Source organism: Embiotoca jacksoni, unplaced genomic scaffold, assembly GCF_022577435.1.
Source record: "Embiotoca jacksoni isolate LCO1_2020_lvr unplaced genomic scaffold, fEmbJac1.0.p SCAF_2, whole genome shotgun sequence".
Lineage (NCBI taxonomy): Eukaryota > Metazoa > Chordata > Actinopteri > Embiotocidae > Embiotoca > Embiotoca jacksoni.
The window spans coordinates 25,062,119-25,078,886 of NW_027185340.1; the positions used below are offsets into that span (position 1 = coordinate 25,062,119).

The following is a 16,768-nucleotide window of genomic DNA, read 5'->3' on the forward strand; positions in this document are numbered from 1 at the left end:
TGTCGGATCCCTGCTCACTCAGTTCAGCAGCTTCCCTCTCTGGACTGCAGCTTAAAGCTTCTCTTATCCTCCAGTCGGGTCTACAGAGTCCTGTAAAAACACCTGGAACTGTTTCCAGCCTCCACAGTGTGTCTGCATATGGGTTCATTGACACTTAACAGGGTGTCACATGTGATACTGTGGGTGTCACGTGATACTGAGGGTGTCACATGTGATACTGCGGGTTTACGTGTGATACTACAGATTTCACATGTCATACTGTTGGTTTCACATGTGATACTATGGGTAGTGATGAGGAACCGCAGAGAGGAGAAGGAGGATGAAGAGAAGATGATTTGGGCTGAACAGGCAGAACCACCAGAGTTCTTCGAGGAAAGGTTTTGTTGGCTCGAGCTTTTGTTTACAGCACACTGTCATTCAGGCTGATGCTTTCAGTAATAAAACCAAAATTAGCTGAAATAAATTTTATTTGTTGTGTTTTATGAATCTGTAATGAGATCCAGCTGTGAACATCATTAGTAGCAGCGCCGTCGTATATTTACTTGAAGTATCGATATGCAAATTAAACTGCTGTCAAGGTTATACTGATCTAATATGACAGAGAACATTTATTACCGATGCATTCATACCTGAAAAGTATTTCTGAATGTTGCAGTTGAAGAAGAACAGCTGATTATAGATATTTAATACAGTATATATTACATCATATTGTATATGCTCATGGCAGGTGTTTAAAATCAGAATCTGTCAGATTAATATGGTGAAGTAAAAAGTACATGTTCTCTCTGAATTGTTGTGAAAGTATTGTTGTAGAAAGTAGAATAAAATCAAAAATAATAAAACTACTTTCTCTTAAAAAGCAGAGGCTTTTTTTTTTTTAATTTCCACCAGAAAAATATCCCCAAATTTAGTCAGTACGGAGCCACAGAGTGGCCATAGAGAGAAAAAAAAATATTGTTTCCACTTTTGAATTAATTTGTGCGCACGAGATAAGTATATATAGAGAGAGACAACACAACAGACTGGCTGTGGAGGCTACGCAACAACAAGGCTAACAACAACTCTGTTAGCTAAGACAGCTGTAATGAAGAGATGGAAAGGATTATTGTTAGTAAAATACAATAATATGATGTGATTTTGAGGGTTTATGAATTATATCGTTAGCAACATGCTAACTTTGAGGATGCTATTTGACTTTATAGTTGGTCAACTGACAGTTGAAGCAGGTGAACTTCATACTGAGGAGAAAGACTGTTTGCTGTGATGTCTCTACTTACCTCGTGGGCACAAATGAATTAAAACATAGGAACCAATTCATTAAAACATGGGAACTAATTATTCAAACCGTGGGAACGGATTAATTAAAACAAGGGAACTAATTGCTATTTCGTGGGCACTCGTAGTATTTTGTGTGTATTTAAATATAAGTATAAACACACAGCGTGCTCAGACAACTTCTAAAAAACGCGCATCAATAAGAGATCAGACTTTGTCCTGCACGGGGACGTCCAGGGGGGGAGCGTTCATAGAGCACGAGAGTAAATGTACCTGGTTGCCTTCCACCTCTGTATTCATACAGTATGTGTGTGTGTGTGTGTGTTTATCAGAGTAAACTGTGTTGCGCCCTGTTCAGTCTAGATACACTGCACTCCGGCATCTTCATCGTGGCTGCAGTTGTGTGATCCCGTCTCAGGGTGTGTACAGTCGAAGATGTCCGCCTCAGCTCCTGTGCAGCGCAGCTCGTCCAGCCAGATCTTCCCGGACCCTACAGAACCACAGCTCGTTACAGCACACAGCCTCTCATCACTTTATTCAGTCCCTCCAGGATTTGTTTGTGATTGTTGCGATCAAAAATGTTTGATTTTGTGGCGGATTTTCTCTAAAATTATGATGTTATTTGCAGTCTTAAATCAGTTTTTTTGCTTAAAATTGCAGGAATTCTAAAAAATTATTTAAGCACTTTCCAGAACAGACCGTCTGTGACTGGAATATAGAAACAAGGACGACATCAGCTGTCAAAATAAGAGCTTTAGATGCTGTTTAATTCATGTTCATTCAACACATAGACCTGCTGGATGAAACAAACAAAGAGACGTCTCTGACAACTGGACGTGTGGAGAAAACTCATTTAACATCCAGTAATATGGAATCACTTCCTTTGATCACAAACATTTAATCATCATTTTAATGTGAAGAACACATTTCCCACGAACCCCGTCACTTCCTGTTTCTCCTCTTGTTCCGGTTTCCTCAGCGAACAGAGTTTTATTTGGAGATGAAAACAGGAGCAGAGACTTTCTGGTTGGAAATTAGTTATTTTTGGTGATAAAGTGAGTTTTGTTTTAAAATATTTACTTTATGATGTTAATACTTTCAGCACAGATTCTGATGACAATGTTTTTTATGGAAAAATCGCAGGATTTCTTTTTAAATCGCACGCTCCCGCAGATATTTCAGAGTTTGCTTGAATTTGCGTTCATTACAGCGAATGGAAGATCATGATTTTCTGGAGGGACTGAATGAATTCTACATTTTAAAAAAAGACAGGAGAAACTGTATCCAACTATCCAACCTGCTTCTGATCAAAGGACACACAAATATCTTATCAGGAGTTATTCATGACTGTACAAAGATAAAAAAAAAAGACACACATGAGCTCCTCTAAAGGTCGTTAATGAACACAGACAGTCCAAATTAAACAGGTGAAATACCAGCAGGTGTTTCTCAGAAACACGCAGGAGAATTCTTTGGATGGATGGATGGATTCCACAGTGGGGAAATTTAACTTGGAGAATGAAAGAGTATCGTAGATATGATTACTGAAGAAGAAGTTGGTGCATTGATGAACCTTCATAATACTGAGTAGTTCTAATCCAGCTCATACGCTAATGCAATAGAGAGAAGATTTATCAGGAAGAAGGATTCATCGATGATCAAAGCAGATCAATAATCAGGAGAAACTGTGCGCGCGCACGCACGCACACACACGCATGCACGCACGCACGCACACACACACACACACACACACACACACACACGCACACACACACACACACACACACACACACACACACCCTTCATGGAGAACATGTGATGATGCAGCAGACGTCTTACCTGGGGAGGCGGTGAAGGTGGAGACTACGGACTGGAAGCCCAGCATCTTACAGATCACCTTCCCGTCCAGAGAGTCGAAGCTGTCATCACAGATGGTGCCCCACATGTTGTTGTGCTTCACCTCCACTCGGCCTCGGTACTTCCCCGGCACCAGGCGCACGGACACTGCAGTGCAGATGATCAGATTCAGAACCGACCAGAACAACAACGAGCCACTCGCAGAGGAACACTAGTCCAAATAATTCTGCTGCTGAAAGACATCAGCTGTTCAGATGAAAACACTCAGACAGCAGCGGCAGTGATCGCTCCTTAATCCCAAAGGAGGGAAGGGAAAGGCTTCATTCTCCACTTGAAGTTCACTGCCAGCTCCTCGGTCTTGGTGATGAAGAACTGAAGGGGTACTTAGTAAAATCAGTCAGTTTTTCCCTGATAAGCATTTAGACAGGACGCACCCACAGACTGTATAGAAAAGTATTCGCAGCTTCCAGGTCTCAAAAATTATGCAGAAGTGTCTTAAACTGCAATACCACCGAGTGCCACTGGAGGTCGTCTCCAAAAAGCCTCCGGCTCCATAGACTCCCATTCAACTTCTCTCATCAAATCCAAAGTGAATAAAATGTGTCCATCAGTTATCTCAGTGTTGTTAGCTGAAGTCACTCCTTCTTATTAGTTTTCTGGAGGTCCATCTGAAAATAATCCCTCATTCATTAGAAAAGAAGATTCAAGAAGACCTGTTTTTGGGGGCGTGTCTGTTTGATTGACAGGCCTGTGGTGCAGTCAGGTTACAGCTATCGGTGGGCGGGACGTAGTATCGTCAGGTTTCCAATTAGATCAGTCAGATCCACCGCTCTTTTTCCTCATATTTTTGTAAAACAAATAGATCGGGACACTGGGAGGGTGAGTGTGTCAGATAGTGTTGGAGGTCACATGATGCAGAGCAAGGCGGCTCAGCTGACTGCCTGAACTAACTCACTGCTCTTAGCTTTGGTCAGCTGCTCTTAGGTCAGTGCCGTGGATACTTACCCTCCTTTCCTTTGTCTCCTTTTTCTCCTTTGGCACCTGGTGGTCCAGGTGGACCTGTGAAGGAAACACTGAGTGAACATGTCTTCCAGGTGTAAAGTGAGTTTGTTCTAATAAGACATGTTTTGGCTCTGGGTGAAGTCACATTAAGCATGTTACATGTGCTCATCCCTCATTCTCTCTAGATACACATTGTGTGAAATACACACATTATCTGATGTTTTCTAAAACTTTAAATCTGTGATAAGTATTTACCTTCAGTCCCATTGAACCCCCCGGGTCCTCTTGCGCCTGTTCAAAAGACAAGAAAATTTTAACCTGAGAAAAACCTGAGCTGAACATTACAAATGAAGAGTTTAAAGAGGTCAGATCCTCAAACAGGAGTGGACCAGAGATTTGCTGTTTTTGTGGCTGCAGTTGCTGTAAGTCAGTGCTGCCTGGCTTTTTATTCGGTGCATTGAAACACACGGATGAGCAGCAGTGACCGCCAGCGTGAAAAAGAGTCTCTTTAGTAAACATGAGACGTGCGTCTCCGTAGTTCCAACATTGGGTTCTTGTTGTTGGTAACTGGACAACGACAACAACATGTGAAGCTGAAGCAACAGATCTGCTGTGACGTGTTAAAAACACACACAGAGGAGTGTGAGGAGACGTTCAGTGTTTGAGTTGATGACCCGGACGCTGTCAGAGACGTCTGCATCTGGAGTTCATCTTGGCTCTCCTCTTATTAACATGTGCTCACAATGTTCACATGTGGAACTTCTACTGTTGTTGTTTGTGAAGCGTCAGGGCCACACACAGAGGCAGCATAACACAGAAAGCCAAATGTCAGAACAAGATGGAGCGTGTGAATCAGTCAGAGAGATCCAGGACGTCTTTTACAGTGGTGGAAAAGGAAAACATCAAAACCACCAACAATCACAAAGTTATCGTATTGTGGAAAAGTTCCTGACATTCAATGAGGACTTCCCCGAAAGCGGAAAGAACTGCCTGTGAGAGAGGTGACATCCATTACTGTTCATCCACCTTCCCAAAACCCACCACAGCAAAGGAAGGCCGACGCTCAGACTTCGACCCATTAACCTCCAGCATTAACCATTTACACTGTTTTATTCTCACACTCATCAGTTCTTTATTCTTTACACACACTATAGATCACAAAATACCGGTTTTATAGACCAGAGGTCGTATTCACGAAGATTCTTAGAGTCCTCTCACAGAGATCCGAACTGAGCTTACAAACTTTATCTGGGAGTTTTATCTGAGGAGAGATTGAGGAAACTTCTGAGAGCAACAAACAGAAACCCTGATCTTAGTGAGGAGGTGTGGTTGGCCCCGTTGCTAGGTGACAACATCCTTTTAAAAGATGTGATTGGCTGATCCAAACGATGGCCTCTTGGTGATAAAGGGACAGAACGGACAGCGACCTCCAGTGGAAGTTAAATGAAGTGCGTGTTTATGTGATGACTGCTGATGACTGTGCCTTCTAATATGCTTTCCATTTTTTCATCTGAATACAAGAAGTCTTCCAAGCGACTACATCCATTATTTATCTTCACTCAAACACAAATCTTCTGTTATTGCTTTATCTTTGAATTACCTAAATTCAATGGGTTCCACTGTGTCAGACAGAGTAAATCTGGAGCTGTAGGATCTCTGTTTATCCACGCTGAGTATGAATTTAAAATCAGGGATGACCTCTGTGAAGCCGGATAGTGGTGAGGTGGAGTCGGTCTTTGTCGAGCTCTCTGGTGTCTCTAGTGGTAAGTTATCGTTGGTGTTGTCTATCACCCACCTGACTCAAGCATCAAAGATTGCAATGAAAGTCGGTCCAGTTCTTTTGATTTGATAAACAATGAGCATAAATTCTGCTACATTTTTAGGAGATTTCAATATTATGGATCATGACTTTCTGTCTATCTTGGCTATCGTGTCATTTCATGATATCAAATTAGGAAGAAATACTGAGCCCTTATATACGGATATATATATCTGTTCAAGCGCACAGATGTGAAGAACATGCAGCTGACCTGGAGGTCCGAGTGGGCCAGAATCCCCGAGGTCTCCTTTTTCTCCTTTGAGCCCAGGAGAACCAGGAACACCTGCACAACAAGTCAGCAACAATACACCATCAGACATGTGTCTGTACAGCCACATATGAACACAAATATCATTCGTCTACATGGAACATTTTTAAGTACCAGTTTGGCCAGAAATCCCAGCGACACCTTTGTCTCCACGAGGACCTGCAATTGGGGGGGAAAGGTGTAAACAAATGACACACACATATTATACGTGGTCATGGAAAATTATACAATATTACATAAAGAGTATGTGATCCTCTATGATTGGCAGCTAATTTGAAGGTAAAATGAGAGTTAGGTATTTTTAATTAATAAGATGTTCCTGTTTTAGTTGAAAAACAGGAATGTCTAAGGGATCCAAGAAGTTTCTTCCTGTTAAAAGAGAGTTTTTCCTTCTGTTGGAGGTTTCTTCTGTTAAAAGAGAGTTTTTCCTTCTGTTGGAGGTTTCTTCTGTTAAAAGAGAGTTTTTCCTTCCTTCTGTTGGAGGTTTCTTCTGTTAAAAGAGAGTTTTTCCTTCTGTTGGAAGTTTCTTCTGTTAAAAGAGAGTTTTTCCTTCCTTCTGTTGGAGGTTTCTTCTGTTAAAAGAGAGTTTTTCCTTCCTTCTGTTGGAGATTTCTTCCTGTTAAAAGAGAGTTTTTCTTTCTGTTGGAAGGTTTCTTCTGTTAAAAGAGAGTTTTCCCTTCTTTTCGAGGTTTATTCTGTTGAAAGATTTTTTTCTACTGAGGTTACGTGGGAATTTTTGAACTGTCGGGTTTTTCTGTATAATGTGTAAAGTTCTGTTGTAAAGACTTTACCGTGTTAAGTGCCATTAAATAACTGGTGGCAACTTGTGGTGGGTTTGGCACGATATAAATAACATTGAATAAAGTTTGTAATGGCAGAATTGCAAACCATAAGTTATGTTCATGAGTTTAAAGAGGGTTGTTGAGGTAGATTTTTGACTGTGATGAAAAAACATGATTTTTCCAAAAAAAAACCTCTCCTTAAAAAAAAAAAAAAAACACAACTAGGTCTAATAACACGCTCGTCTCACTAAATTCTCCACTGTTTGATTAAATTGGAAATTCCGAATTTTTGTCAAATTTAAATTAGAAGTTAACTTGGTTAACTTGCAGATCCTGCTTTGTGGAACACCCGCCATGTCAGGTTGGGTGGAACCTCCGCAGGAGTGTAGTCAACTGTTTGACCAGCACTTGAACTCTTACCAAGTGTTCCAGGTTCCCCTTTCTCTCCCTTAGCACCTGGTCCTTGATCCCCTGGTAAACCCCTGGGACCTGCAATAACACACACACACACGCACCCATGCACACACACGCACACACACACACACACACAAACACGCACACCACACGCCACACACCACACACCACACACACGCACGCACACACCACACACACCACACACACCACACACCACACACGCACACACCACACACACCACACACCACACATACACGTGATGATTATGAGTATCTGTTTAACATGCTGGTGTTTGTTACCATTATAAATGCAAGCAGTGCAAATGGAATAATTTTCACTTTAAATATTAGCGTGTCAGCAATATTTCTGACAATAAGGAGAAGTTAAAACAGGAAGAGAAACTCAACTACTTCACAGTAGCAATCCGCTGACACATCCCTCCATCCAGGAGCTACATCAGTTCATGTGCTGCTCTCACTGAACAGGCAACGTGATGTGAAACCAGAAAAGGTCACGGTAAATATTATTCACTGTCTGAATCATGCAGTATACAACACATCATGTAAAGAGTTATGAACTGAAACCTTCTCGCATTCATTATTCAGAAACCCTTCATTTCTGAATAAGGCTTTTATTGTGAAACATTTGGAGGAACGTGTTGTGACGGAAATGAAACCCTTTAGATGAGTAATCCTGAACAACCGTTTAAAATAGCAGAATTATATTGTTAGACTGATTTTAAAACATATCATAGTGTGTAAACTTGTCTCCACACACAGCGTGCATCTGTACGTGACCTCTGGTACTTCAACAAAAACACTACAGCCATGTTTGAGACTTATCGAGAATCAAAACTAAGAAAGAAAGAGTACGACATTGGAAGCCCGAGCTGAGAAACCAAACTGAGTAATGTATTTAGTAGGGTAAGTTACAGTGCAACACTGGCCGTCACCTCTACATGTCATCCTCTGAGGACCATGAATGTTGGAAACTAGATATCCTGTCTGTCTGTCTAATAGAGATATTGAGTGCCTGGCTGACAGGTGTATGGTACTTTATAATAAAAGAAACATGCCCCCAGCACTGAAACCCCCGACAGCATCTCCCATCCAGAGAATAGAACACAGTTTTGTGTTGTAGCTCCATTTTGTGATTAGCCTTGTTTATTTTTATTTAATTTCGTACAGCTTCAAGAACATGAACGAGTACAATACGACACAAATGACGTTTATGAAACCCACCAGTTTCCCCAGCAGCTCCTGGCTCTCCTGATTCTCCTTTGAGTCCCATCTCACCCTTCAGTCCTGGAAGGCCGGCTACTCCACTGTCACCTGAAAAATGAGGTACAGAGGTATGCAGTTTAATGAGGTTCTGCAACCTCTGCTCCTAAATAGTGTATCACAGAAGCATGCAGTGTGAAGCACAAAAGGAAGGTCAGTGTAGTCAGGATTCAAACTCACAGTCACTAAGGAAGTCATTAATGATGCTGGTTACATCCATTTTTCTCAATGAACGGGGCTGAAACCAACCAGCAACCATCAGTGATGTCATCAACCATAAGTGATGTCATCATCCATCAGTGATGTCATTGTTGGTTTGTGAACATTATGAATCCTCCAGTTCAGATTCTGTCCGTCACCATCTTGCTAGTTCAGAGCAGTTTGGAGCAGGAAGTGACCATATTTGGACGAGCTGGGGGAGGAGCCAGCGGTGGATCTGACCGATCTGATTGGAAACCTGACGATACTACGTCCCGCCCACCGATAGCTGTAACCTGACTGCACCACAGGCCTGTCAATCAAACAGACACGCCCCCAAAAACAGGTCTTCTTGAATCTTCTTTTCTAATGAATGAGGGATTATTTTCAGATGGACCTCCAGAAAACTAATAAGAAGGAGTGACTTTAGCTAACAACACCGAGATAACTCTTTTAAAGTAGACCCCTGCCACTGGTTTACAAGGCCACTGTCATCTTTGCTTGCTTGCCAGTCCCCAACACTTAGTTTAGACCACATGCAGGAGGCCTGTAATGAATTAAATACGTTACATCCACAAGATACTCCAAGTCCAGCCTGAAATCACAAAGCATGTAAAACTGTGATCTCTCCTACAAAGCTTGTTAGATTCCACTGAACTGAAACCCAGTTTTACAGAAATGAAAGCTTTATCCTGAAGGTGCCACTCTAGGAAAGGTCATTAAAATCAAGAGAAGCTGTCCTTCCGGAAGTATGCTCAGCATATTTAATGCAAAAAGTTGCTCAATAAATCCCATGACAATCTGTTGATTGGGTAGTTCTTTTGTAAAATTGTAAAACTCTCCCGTATTTATCAACCAGGTCAGTTACATGAATGTCTCACTCATGCTGATAATCCTGAATATCAATCTCTATTTATGAATTTACTTATTATTATTTTTTTGTTGACTTGAAAGTGGTCCAATCTAAATATACTAGGTCTAAAAATACAAGAATCAGTTTGTAAAAGTAAGTCAGCAACATGACCTCTGTGTCCTCAGTGTCTCTGTCTGGAGACAAGTATTTTACAGAGATGTTAATTTGTCTTTTGTCTCAGCCATCTGTTCCTGTGCTGCGTCAAACATGCTCAATCTGTAAGCAAATCAGTGTGTGTGTGTGTGTGTGTGTGTGTGTGTGTGTGTGTGTGTGTGTGTGTGTGTGTGTCATGGACTGAGTCAATTTGTCAGCTTGAGGAAAGTCTGATAGAGATCTCATACAGGAAGTGTCAGAGCACTATGTTGTAGAGGTGTGTGAAATAATGGCTGCAGCTCATCCATCAGCCGGGTATCATCAGCCGTTCGACTACAGATGACATGTCATCAATACTGAGATCATCGCCAGACCAGCAGCTGAAAGCTAATGCATGCTGCAGCTCAGACACACAACTTCACCTGATCAATTGTAATGAAATTAACTTTTTTAAACTGAGAAACTTTCAGTCTGGTGTTGTTTTGTGGAGCAGAGTTTAGAGTGAGGCTCTATAACTACAAGGGTTACAGATTATTTCTCTTTCTATAAAATCCTCATGTTAGACTAGTTCATTTGGTCATGAGCACAAACTGTATATAAAAGTGTTCGTAGCTTCAGGTCTGAAAAATGGTTCCGATGTAGAATTGATTGACAGGCCTGTGGTGCATTCAGGTTACCGCTAACAGTGGGCGGGATGTAGTATCGTCAGGTTTCCAATCAGATCAGCCAGATCCACTGCTGGCTCCACTAGCAAGATGGTGACGGACAGAATCTGAACTGGAGGCTTCATAATGTTCACAAACCAACGGGTGATGTCACTGCTCATGTATCATGGTTATCTAGCATGGTGGTGGTGGGATCATGGTTATCTGTTAACATGGTGGTGGTAGTATCATGGTTATCTAACATGGTGGTGGTAGTATCATGGTTATCTAGCATGGTGGTGGTGGGATCATGGTTATCTGTTAACATGGTGGTGGTAGTATCATGGTTATCTAACATGGTGGTGGTAGTATCATGGCTATCTAACATGGTGGTGGTAGTATCATGGTTATCTGACATGGTGGTGGTAGTATCATGGTTATCTAACATGGTGGTGGTAGTATCATGGTTATCTAACACGGTGGTGGTAGTATCATGGTTATCTAACAAGTATAGATCAGGCTAGTTTCACACTGTCATGTTGTTATTATAAAAAACAGATTACAGCCTCTGTAGGTTTGACTCACCTTTGAGGCCCTTCTCCCCTGGTGCACCTGGCTGTCCACTCACTCCTGGAGGTCCTGAGGAGACACACACAAATACAAAGGCTCTTTATATGATCAACTCTTTGTGAATACAGACACACAAACATTTGCACACGCACCTGGTTTGAGGCTGATGGTGGTCAGTTTGCCCTCCAGGTTGTGGCTGCTGGTGTTGAGCAGAGACAAGTCAGCTTTCAGGCTGTCCAGCTGACCCTCCTCTCCACACAGGCTTTTGACCTGTTGTCATGGCAACAAAACAAAACGTGAAGCATGTGATGTCAGAGCGATGCTGTAAGTCACAGCCCCATTAAAAGGAGGAAAATTAGCTTTCTGAATGCGTAAATGAAGTGATTTACAACACGAGGCTTCACTGCTCCTTCAGTGCTGCTGCAGTCTGACTGGTCTGAACTGACCTGTCAATCATGGTGGCTGCTTTTAGCTGATGGTATCAAAGTGGTGATGGATGGTGTCGTAGAACTGATGTACAGTGCATCCGGAAAGTATTCACAGCGCTTCACTTTTTCCACATTTTGTTATATTACAGCCTTATTCCAAAATGGATTAAATTCATTTTTTCTCTCAACATTCTACACACAATACCCCATAATGATAACATGAAATACATTTTTTTGAAATTTTTGCAAATCTATTAAAAATCAAAAATGAAAAAATCACATGTACATAAGTATTCACAGCCTTTGCCATTACACTCAAAATTGAGCTCAGGTGCTTCCTGTTTCCACTGATCATCCTTGAGATGTTTCTACAACTTGATTGGAGTCCACCTGCTAAATTCAGTTGATTGGACATGATTTGGAAAGACACACACCGTCTACATAAGGTCCCACAGTTGACAGTGCATGTCAGAGCACAAACCAAGACATGAAGTCCAAAGAATCATCTGTAGACCTCCGAGACAGGATTGTATCGAGGCACAGATCTGGGGAAGGGTACAGAAACATTTCTGCAGCATTGAAGCTCCCAATGAGCACAGTGGCCTCCATCATCCATAAATGGAAGAAGTTTGAACCACCAGGACTCTTCCTAGAGTCGGCTGCCCGGCCAAACTGAGCGATCGGGGGAGAAGGGCCTTAGTCAGGGAGGTGACCAAGAACCCGATGGTCACTCTGACAGAGCTCCAGTATTGCTCTGTGAAGAGAGGAGAACCTTCCAGAAGGACAACCATCTCTGCAGCACTCCACCAAGCAGGCCTGTATGGTAGAGTAGCCAGATGGAAGCCACTCCTCAGTAAAAGGCTCATGACAGCGCACCTGGAGTTTATCAAAAAGAACCTGAAGGACTGTCAGACCAGGAGAAACTAAATTCTCTGGTCTGATGAAACAAAGATTGAACTCTTTGGCCTGAATGTCAAGCGTCATGTTTGGAGGAAACCAGGCAGCGCTCATCACCTGGCCAACACCATCTCTACGGTGAAGCATGGTGGTGGCAGCATCATGCTGTTTTTCAGCAGCAGGAACTGGGAGACTAGTCAGGATGGAGGGAAAGATGAATGCAGCAATGTACAGAGACATCCTTGATGAAAACCTTCTCCAGAGCGCTCTGGACCTCAGACTGGGGTGAAGGTTCATCTTCCAACAGGACAACGACCCGAAGCACACAGCCAAGATAACAAAGGAGTGTCTTCGGGACAACTCTGTGAATGTCTTTGAGTGGCCCAGGCAGAGCCCAGACTTGAACCCGATTGAACATCTCTGGAGAGATCTGAAGATGTCTGAGCACCGACGCTCCCCATCCAACCTGATGGAGCTTGAGAGGTCCTGCAAAGAAGAATGGGAGAAACTGCCCAAGAATAGGAGCCAAGCTTATAGCATTATACTCAAAAAGACTTGAGGCTGTAATTTCTGCCAAAGGTGCTTCAACAAAGTATTGAGCAAAGGCTGTGAATACTTATGTACGTGTTATATTTTTGTTCTTTATTTTTAATAGATTTGCAAAAATTTTAAACAAACTATTTTCACTTTGTCATTATGGGATATTGCGTGTAGAATTTTGAGGAAAAAAATGAATTTAATCCATTTTGGAATAAGGCTGTAACATAACAAAATGTGGAAAAAGTGAAGCGCTGTGAATACTTTCCGGATGCACTGTATCTTAGACAGTTCACTTACTTTTGTTACCGTTACATGTGTTTCAAGTTTATTGTTAAGCATTGTCTTGATTTTTATTCGGACACGGTCTCTTTCTTTAAACTACTAACTGTTGTTTTGGCAGCGCTCAGCCGAGGATGCACTGTTGGAGCATCTTTAAAACCTGTTGTGCACCGAAACTCTCCCACCGTCATTTTTCTATGTACTTCACTGAAAACAGACTTCACAGCACACCGCTGGCTTCTGATTGGTCCGAGACAATCTCATAAAAGTAACACAAAAGTTATTTTCCTGCATTTTGTATGCAGTAATTAGTGACTAATTCAATTAAAAGAAGTAACCTCCACACCACTGATTAATTCTCAAAATTGACTGATGGCTCTTCTCCTCTTACGTGAGACAGTGACGTATTTGTAATGACATTATTTATTGCTAGTGATGATTATCACTGAGAGACTTGATAACCAGAGCTTTTACATTGAGTGAAGTATTGAAAGTGAAGGAGGACCTGGCTCTGCAGGGCCCACAGGTGGCCTCTCTGGCTCCTGATTTCCTGACTGCAGTTGTGGATGAGACTTTGAAAGCTGTCATCACCCGGAAAACTGTGATTGGACATCAGCTTCTCTGTCCTGGGGTGAGCAGGAGAACTCTCCAATGTAAAAACTAGAACAGACCAAAAGCAAAAAATAACTTTATTAATTCCTCCAGGAAATCACAATCTGGTAAATTCAACCGGTCTCCACAATAGTTTCTATTTTTTGTTCTCAGTAGAAGCATTGCTGAAGGTGCTGTGGTCTTATCATGAGACTTAGGCTGCATCAGTGTGTATGTGTTAAATAAAGTTGTATACATCTTTCCAATTGTAAGAGGTTGTAGTTTCTATGTACAGTATGTGCTGAATTATTATTTAAAATGCATTTCAAGCTGTACATTTACACAGGTTGTCGACTGTGCATTCTATAAGAGTCAAAGACTCTTATAAGGACTTATAAGACTGTAAAGTTACATCACCTTATGACTCCATATTTTTAACTTCGAGCCCCACAGCTCTTTAAGTTCAGAAAATAAAAATAAATATTTTCAGGTATTTCTGTGATGTGCAGTGTGATTATTACCAAATGAGGCCATTACATGTGACTCTTTCTTCATTAAGTAGTTGGAAAAAAAGTCATTTTTCTCCACGTGCAGTTTTTGCCAATTTGCACAACTATACCACCAAAATGAACTTTAAAATACTCCAGGAGGGTTCGAGAGACGGTTTCATGTAATGAAAAAGAAATGATTTTCAACGTCTTTGTGATATTAAATGATACAATCTCAATGCAGTTTTACCTTTATAAAGGAGAAAGGCATTAAGGGCCATCTGCAAGATGAGGTAAACAACTATCACACGAAAACACCACCGTCCTCTGGGCCTCGCTGGCTTCAGATCTGAAACACAAGCAGGAGTAAACATTTAGACGTCCGGACCTGATCACTCTCCTGCAGAAATACTTTTTATAGAGAAACCCCTCCCAGGAAGCAGAAAACATTCAGCTGATTCATACTGTTGTGCAAACATAAACCAAAAAAACCTTCATGAACTAATCACAGCATTAAAAAAAACGTGAATGACCAGTGGAAAAATGGCAGCTGTCAATCATGCAGACAAAAGGGTGGTGTGTGGGGGGGGGTGGGGGGTGGGGGAGCTGCATGTACTGTGTGATATGATCTCGCATAACTCAACTCAAACAGTGTTTCCCTGTCTCACTTTCAGAGGCAGTCTGCAGCTGAACTCTCACCTCTGAAAACATGGATGTGTCTGACAGGAAAAATGGAACATCGCCGCCACCTGCTGGTCACGGCTGACATTTCATTTCCTCCCAGGTTTAACATGTACTGGTACTTAACAAAATCAGTAGACGACTGAAATTTATTATCCACACAAAATAATGTTGCCTGATGGTGTCGCAGCCAAATGTTTTATGGTGCCGTGTTGATGAACACAGTTTCTTGATAAAATACGTCTTTGTTTGTCGATATTTAACCTGAAAATGTGTTTTTTTTCCTCACTGCCTTCATTTGAACCTTTTACAGCAGGTGCACTAAACAATAATAAAATTCACTGCTCTGTTCCTCTAATTTGGCTCTAACAAACCTAATTTACAATACCTGCTCCATAACTAGAAACACATACATGTCGATATATTTGACTGCAGCATGAAGGAAACTGAGTTGTTTCAGATGTCTGACATCTATCAGTGATTCAGGACACCGCGTTCAATAAAAGAAAGACGGGTTTTCATGCAGAAATACTTTTGTACTTCCATAATATAACATTTAATATGTGCTTATTATAATTTGTATATATTAATATAGTATATTATTGTTTAATGCATTGTGAAATTTTGGAAAAAAATAAAGACTTCATATATATACTCAGATGATGACAACAAACACTAAAGTTTAAACAAACATGTAAAAATAAGTACGTTGGTCGTGTGTTTTAAAAATTCAGCTTGAATTACTTTTCTGATGTGATATTCTGCTCAGTTACACTTTAAATCACAGCTCATTCACAAAACAGGAAACACAGCAGGTGAAGGAACAATTCATGTCCATGAGAAGGTTTGTGTTTCTATTTCTCGTGTTCAAGATGTATTTCAACAGGAAGCAGAAGGAATCATTATTCCTCAATTGAGAAAAGACAAAGATTCTAGATTAGTAGCTTGTAAATAATGTCATGTTTTAAGAATTATTATCATATTTCAAGATTTTATTGACTTCCTGAGCTGTCAGGTTAGACCGTTTATTACGGCAGAACGTATGAAGTCATTATTGGTTAATAAACTGGCAGATTTAACTGGAGAGAAGAATTTCCTGAGATGTGAGGACGAACTCACCGTCAGGCTGGAAGCTGTAGAGATCGCTCCTGCTGAGAGACATGTCAAACAGCGGGTTAGTCTGACTGTGGGAGACGTGATCCTTTCTACTGTCCACCGACGTCTCCATGCTGTCCACGGTCCCCTTCACCTCCCTGCTGCAGCAACTCTTACAACTCCCTCACTTCATGATGTTGGTAAAACACGGTTCTTCCCCACATTGCGACAGAACCTCCCATGAAGGAGCTCATGGTCGACGCGGAGGAAGGACATCTGATTGGTTACTGAGCTGGTCAGCTAACAGCCAGTCAGTGTAGCTGCAGACCAGAAGGAGGAAGCTGGTGCTCTGACAGCAGTTGCAAGAAGGCCTTGCAAAACAGTAACAGACATAAAGTGAAGTATTCTTACATGAAGTTCAGTCTCTTTTCTGTCCACATAGCCGTTAATATATTGATGCTCCATCAGGCCCAACAGTTCAACTAGTTGTTCCTCCATCAGGGATCCGTCTGAAGGTGGGTTTACAAAACTCACCTTCCTGTGTTATTTATTTGGCATTTAATTTCCCCAATTGACCGAAGATAACAACGACAACAACAAACAAACAAAAATCAATGATGTCAACTTACAGTGAACTATGGCTGGTTGAAAAGA

At 41.5% G+C, this 16,768-nt stretch overlaps 1 protein-coding gene across 1 annotated transcript; it reads right to left on the bottom strand.

Annotated features, from left to right (window-relative positions):
• Positions 1–449: 449 nt before the first annotated feature.
• marco (macrophage receptor with collagenous structure) lies at positions 450–16,319 on the bottom strand. Its single transcript, XM_069155189.1, has 13 exons — positions 16,139–16,319; positions 14,589–14,687; positions 13,765–13,919; positions 11,268–11,385; positions 11,131–11,184; positions 8,659–8,748; positions 7,424–7,492; positions 6,336–6,380; positions 6,165–6,236; positions 4,390–4,425; positions 4,138–4,191; positions 3,115–3,279; positions 450–1,765 (listed from the first exon to the last, which is right to left on the bottom strand). The coding sequence occupies exons 1-13, from the start codon at positions 16,245–16,247 to the stop codon at positions 1,635–1,637; spliced, it is 1,197 nt and encodes a 398-aa protein (XP_069011290.1). The 5' UTR covers positions 16,248–16,319; the 3' UTR covers positions 450–1,634.
• Between the last annotated feature and the right edge of the window lie 449 nt (positions 16,320–16,768).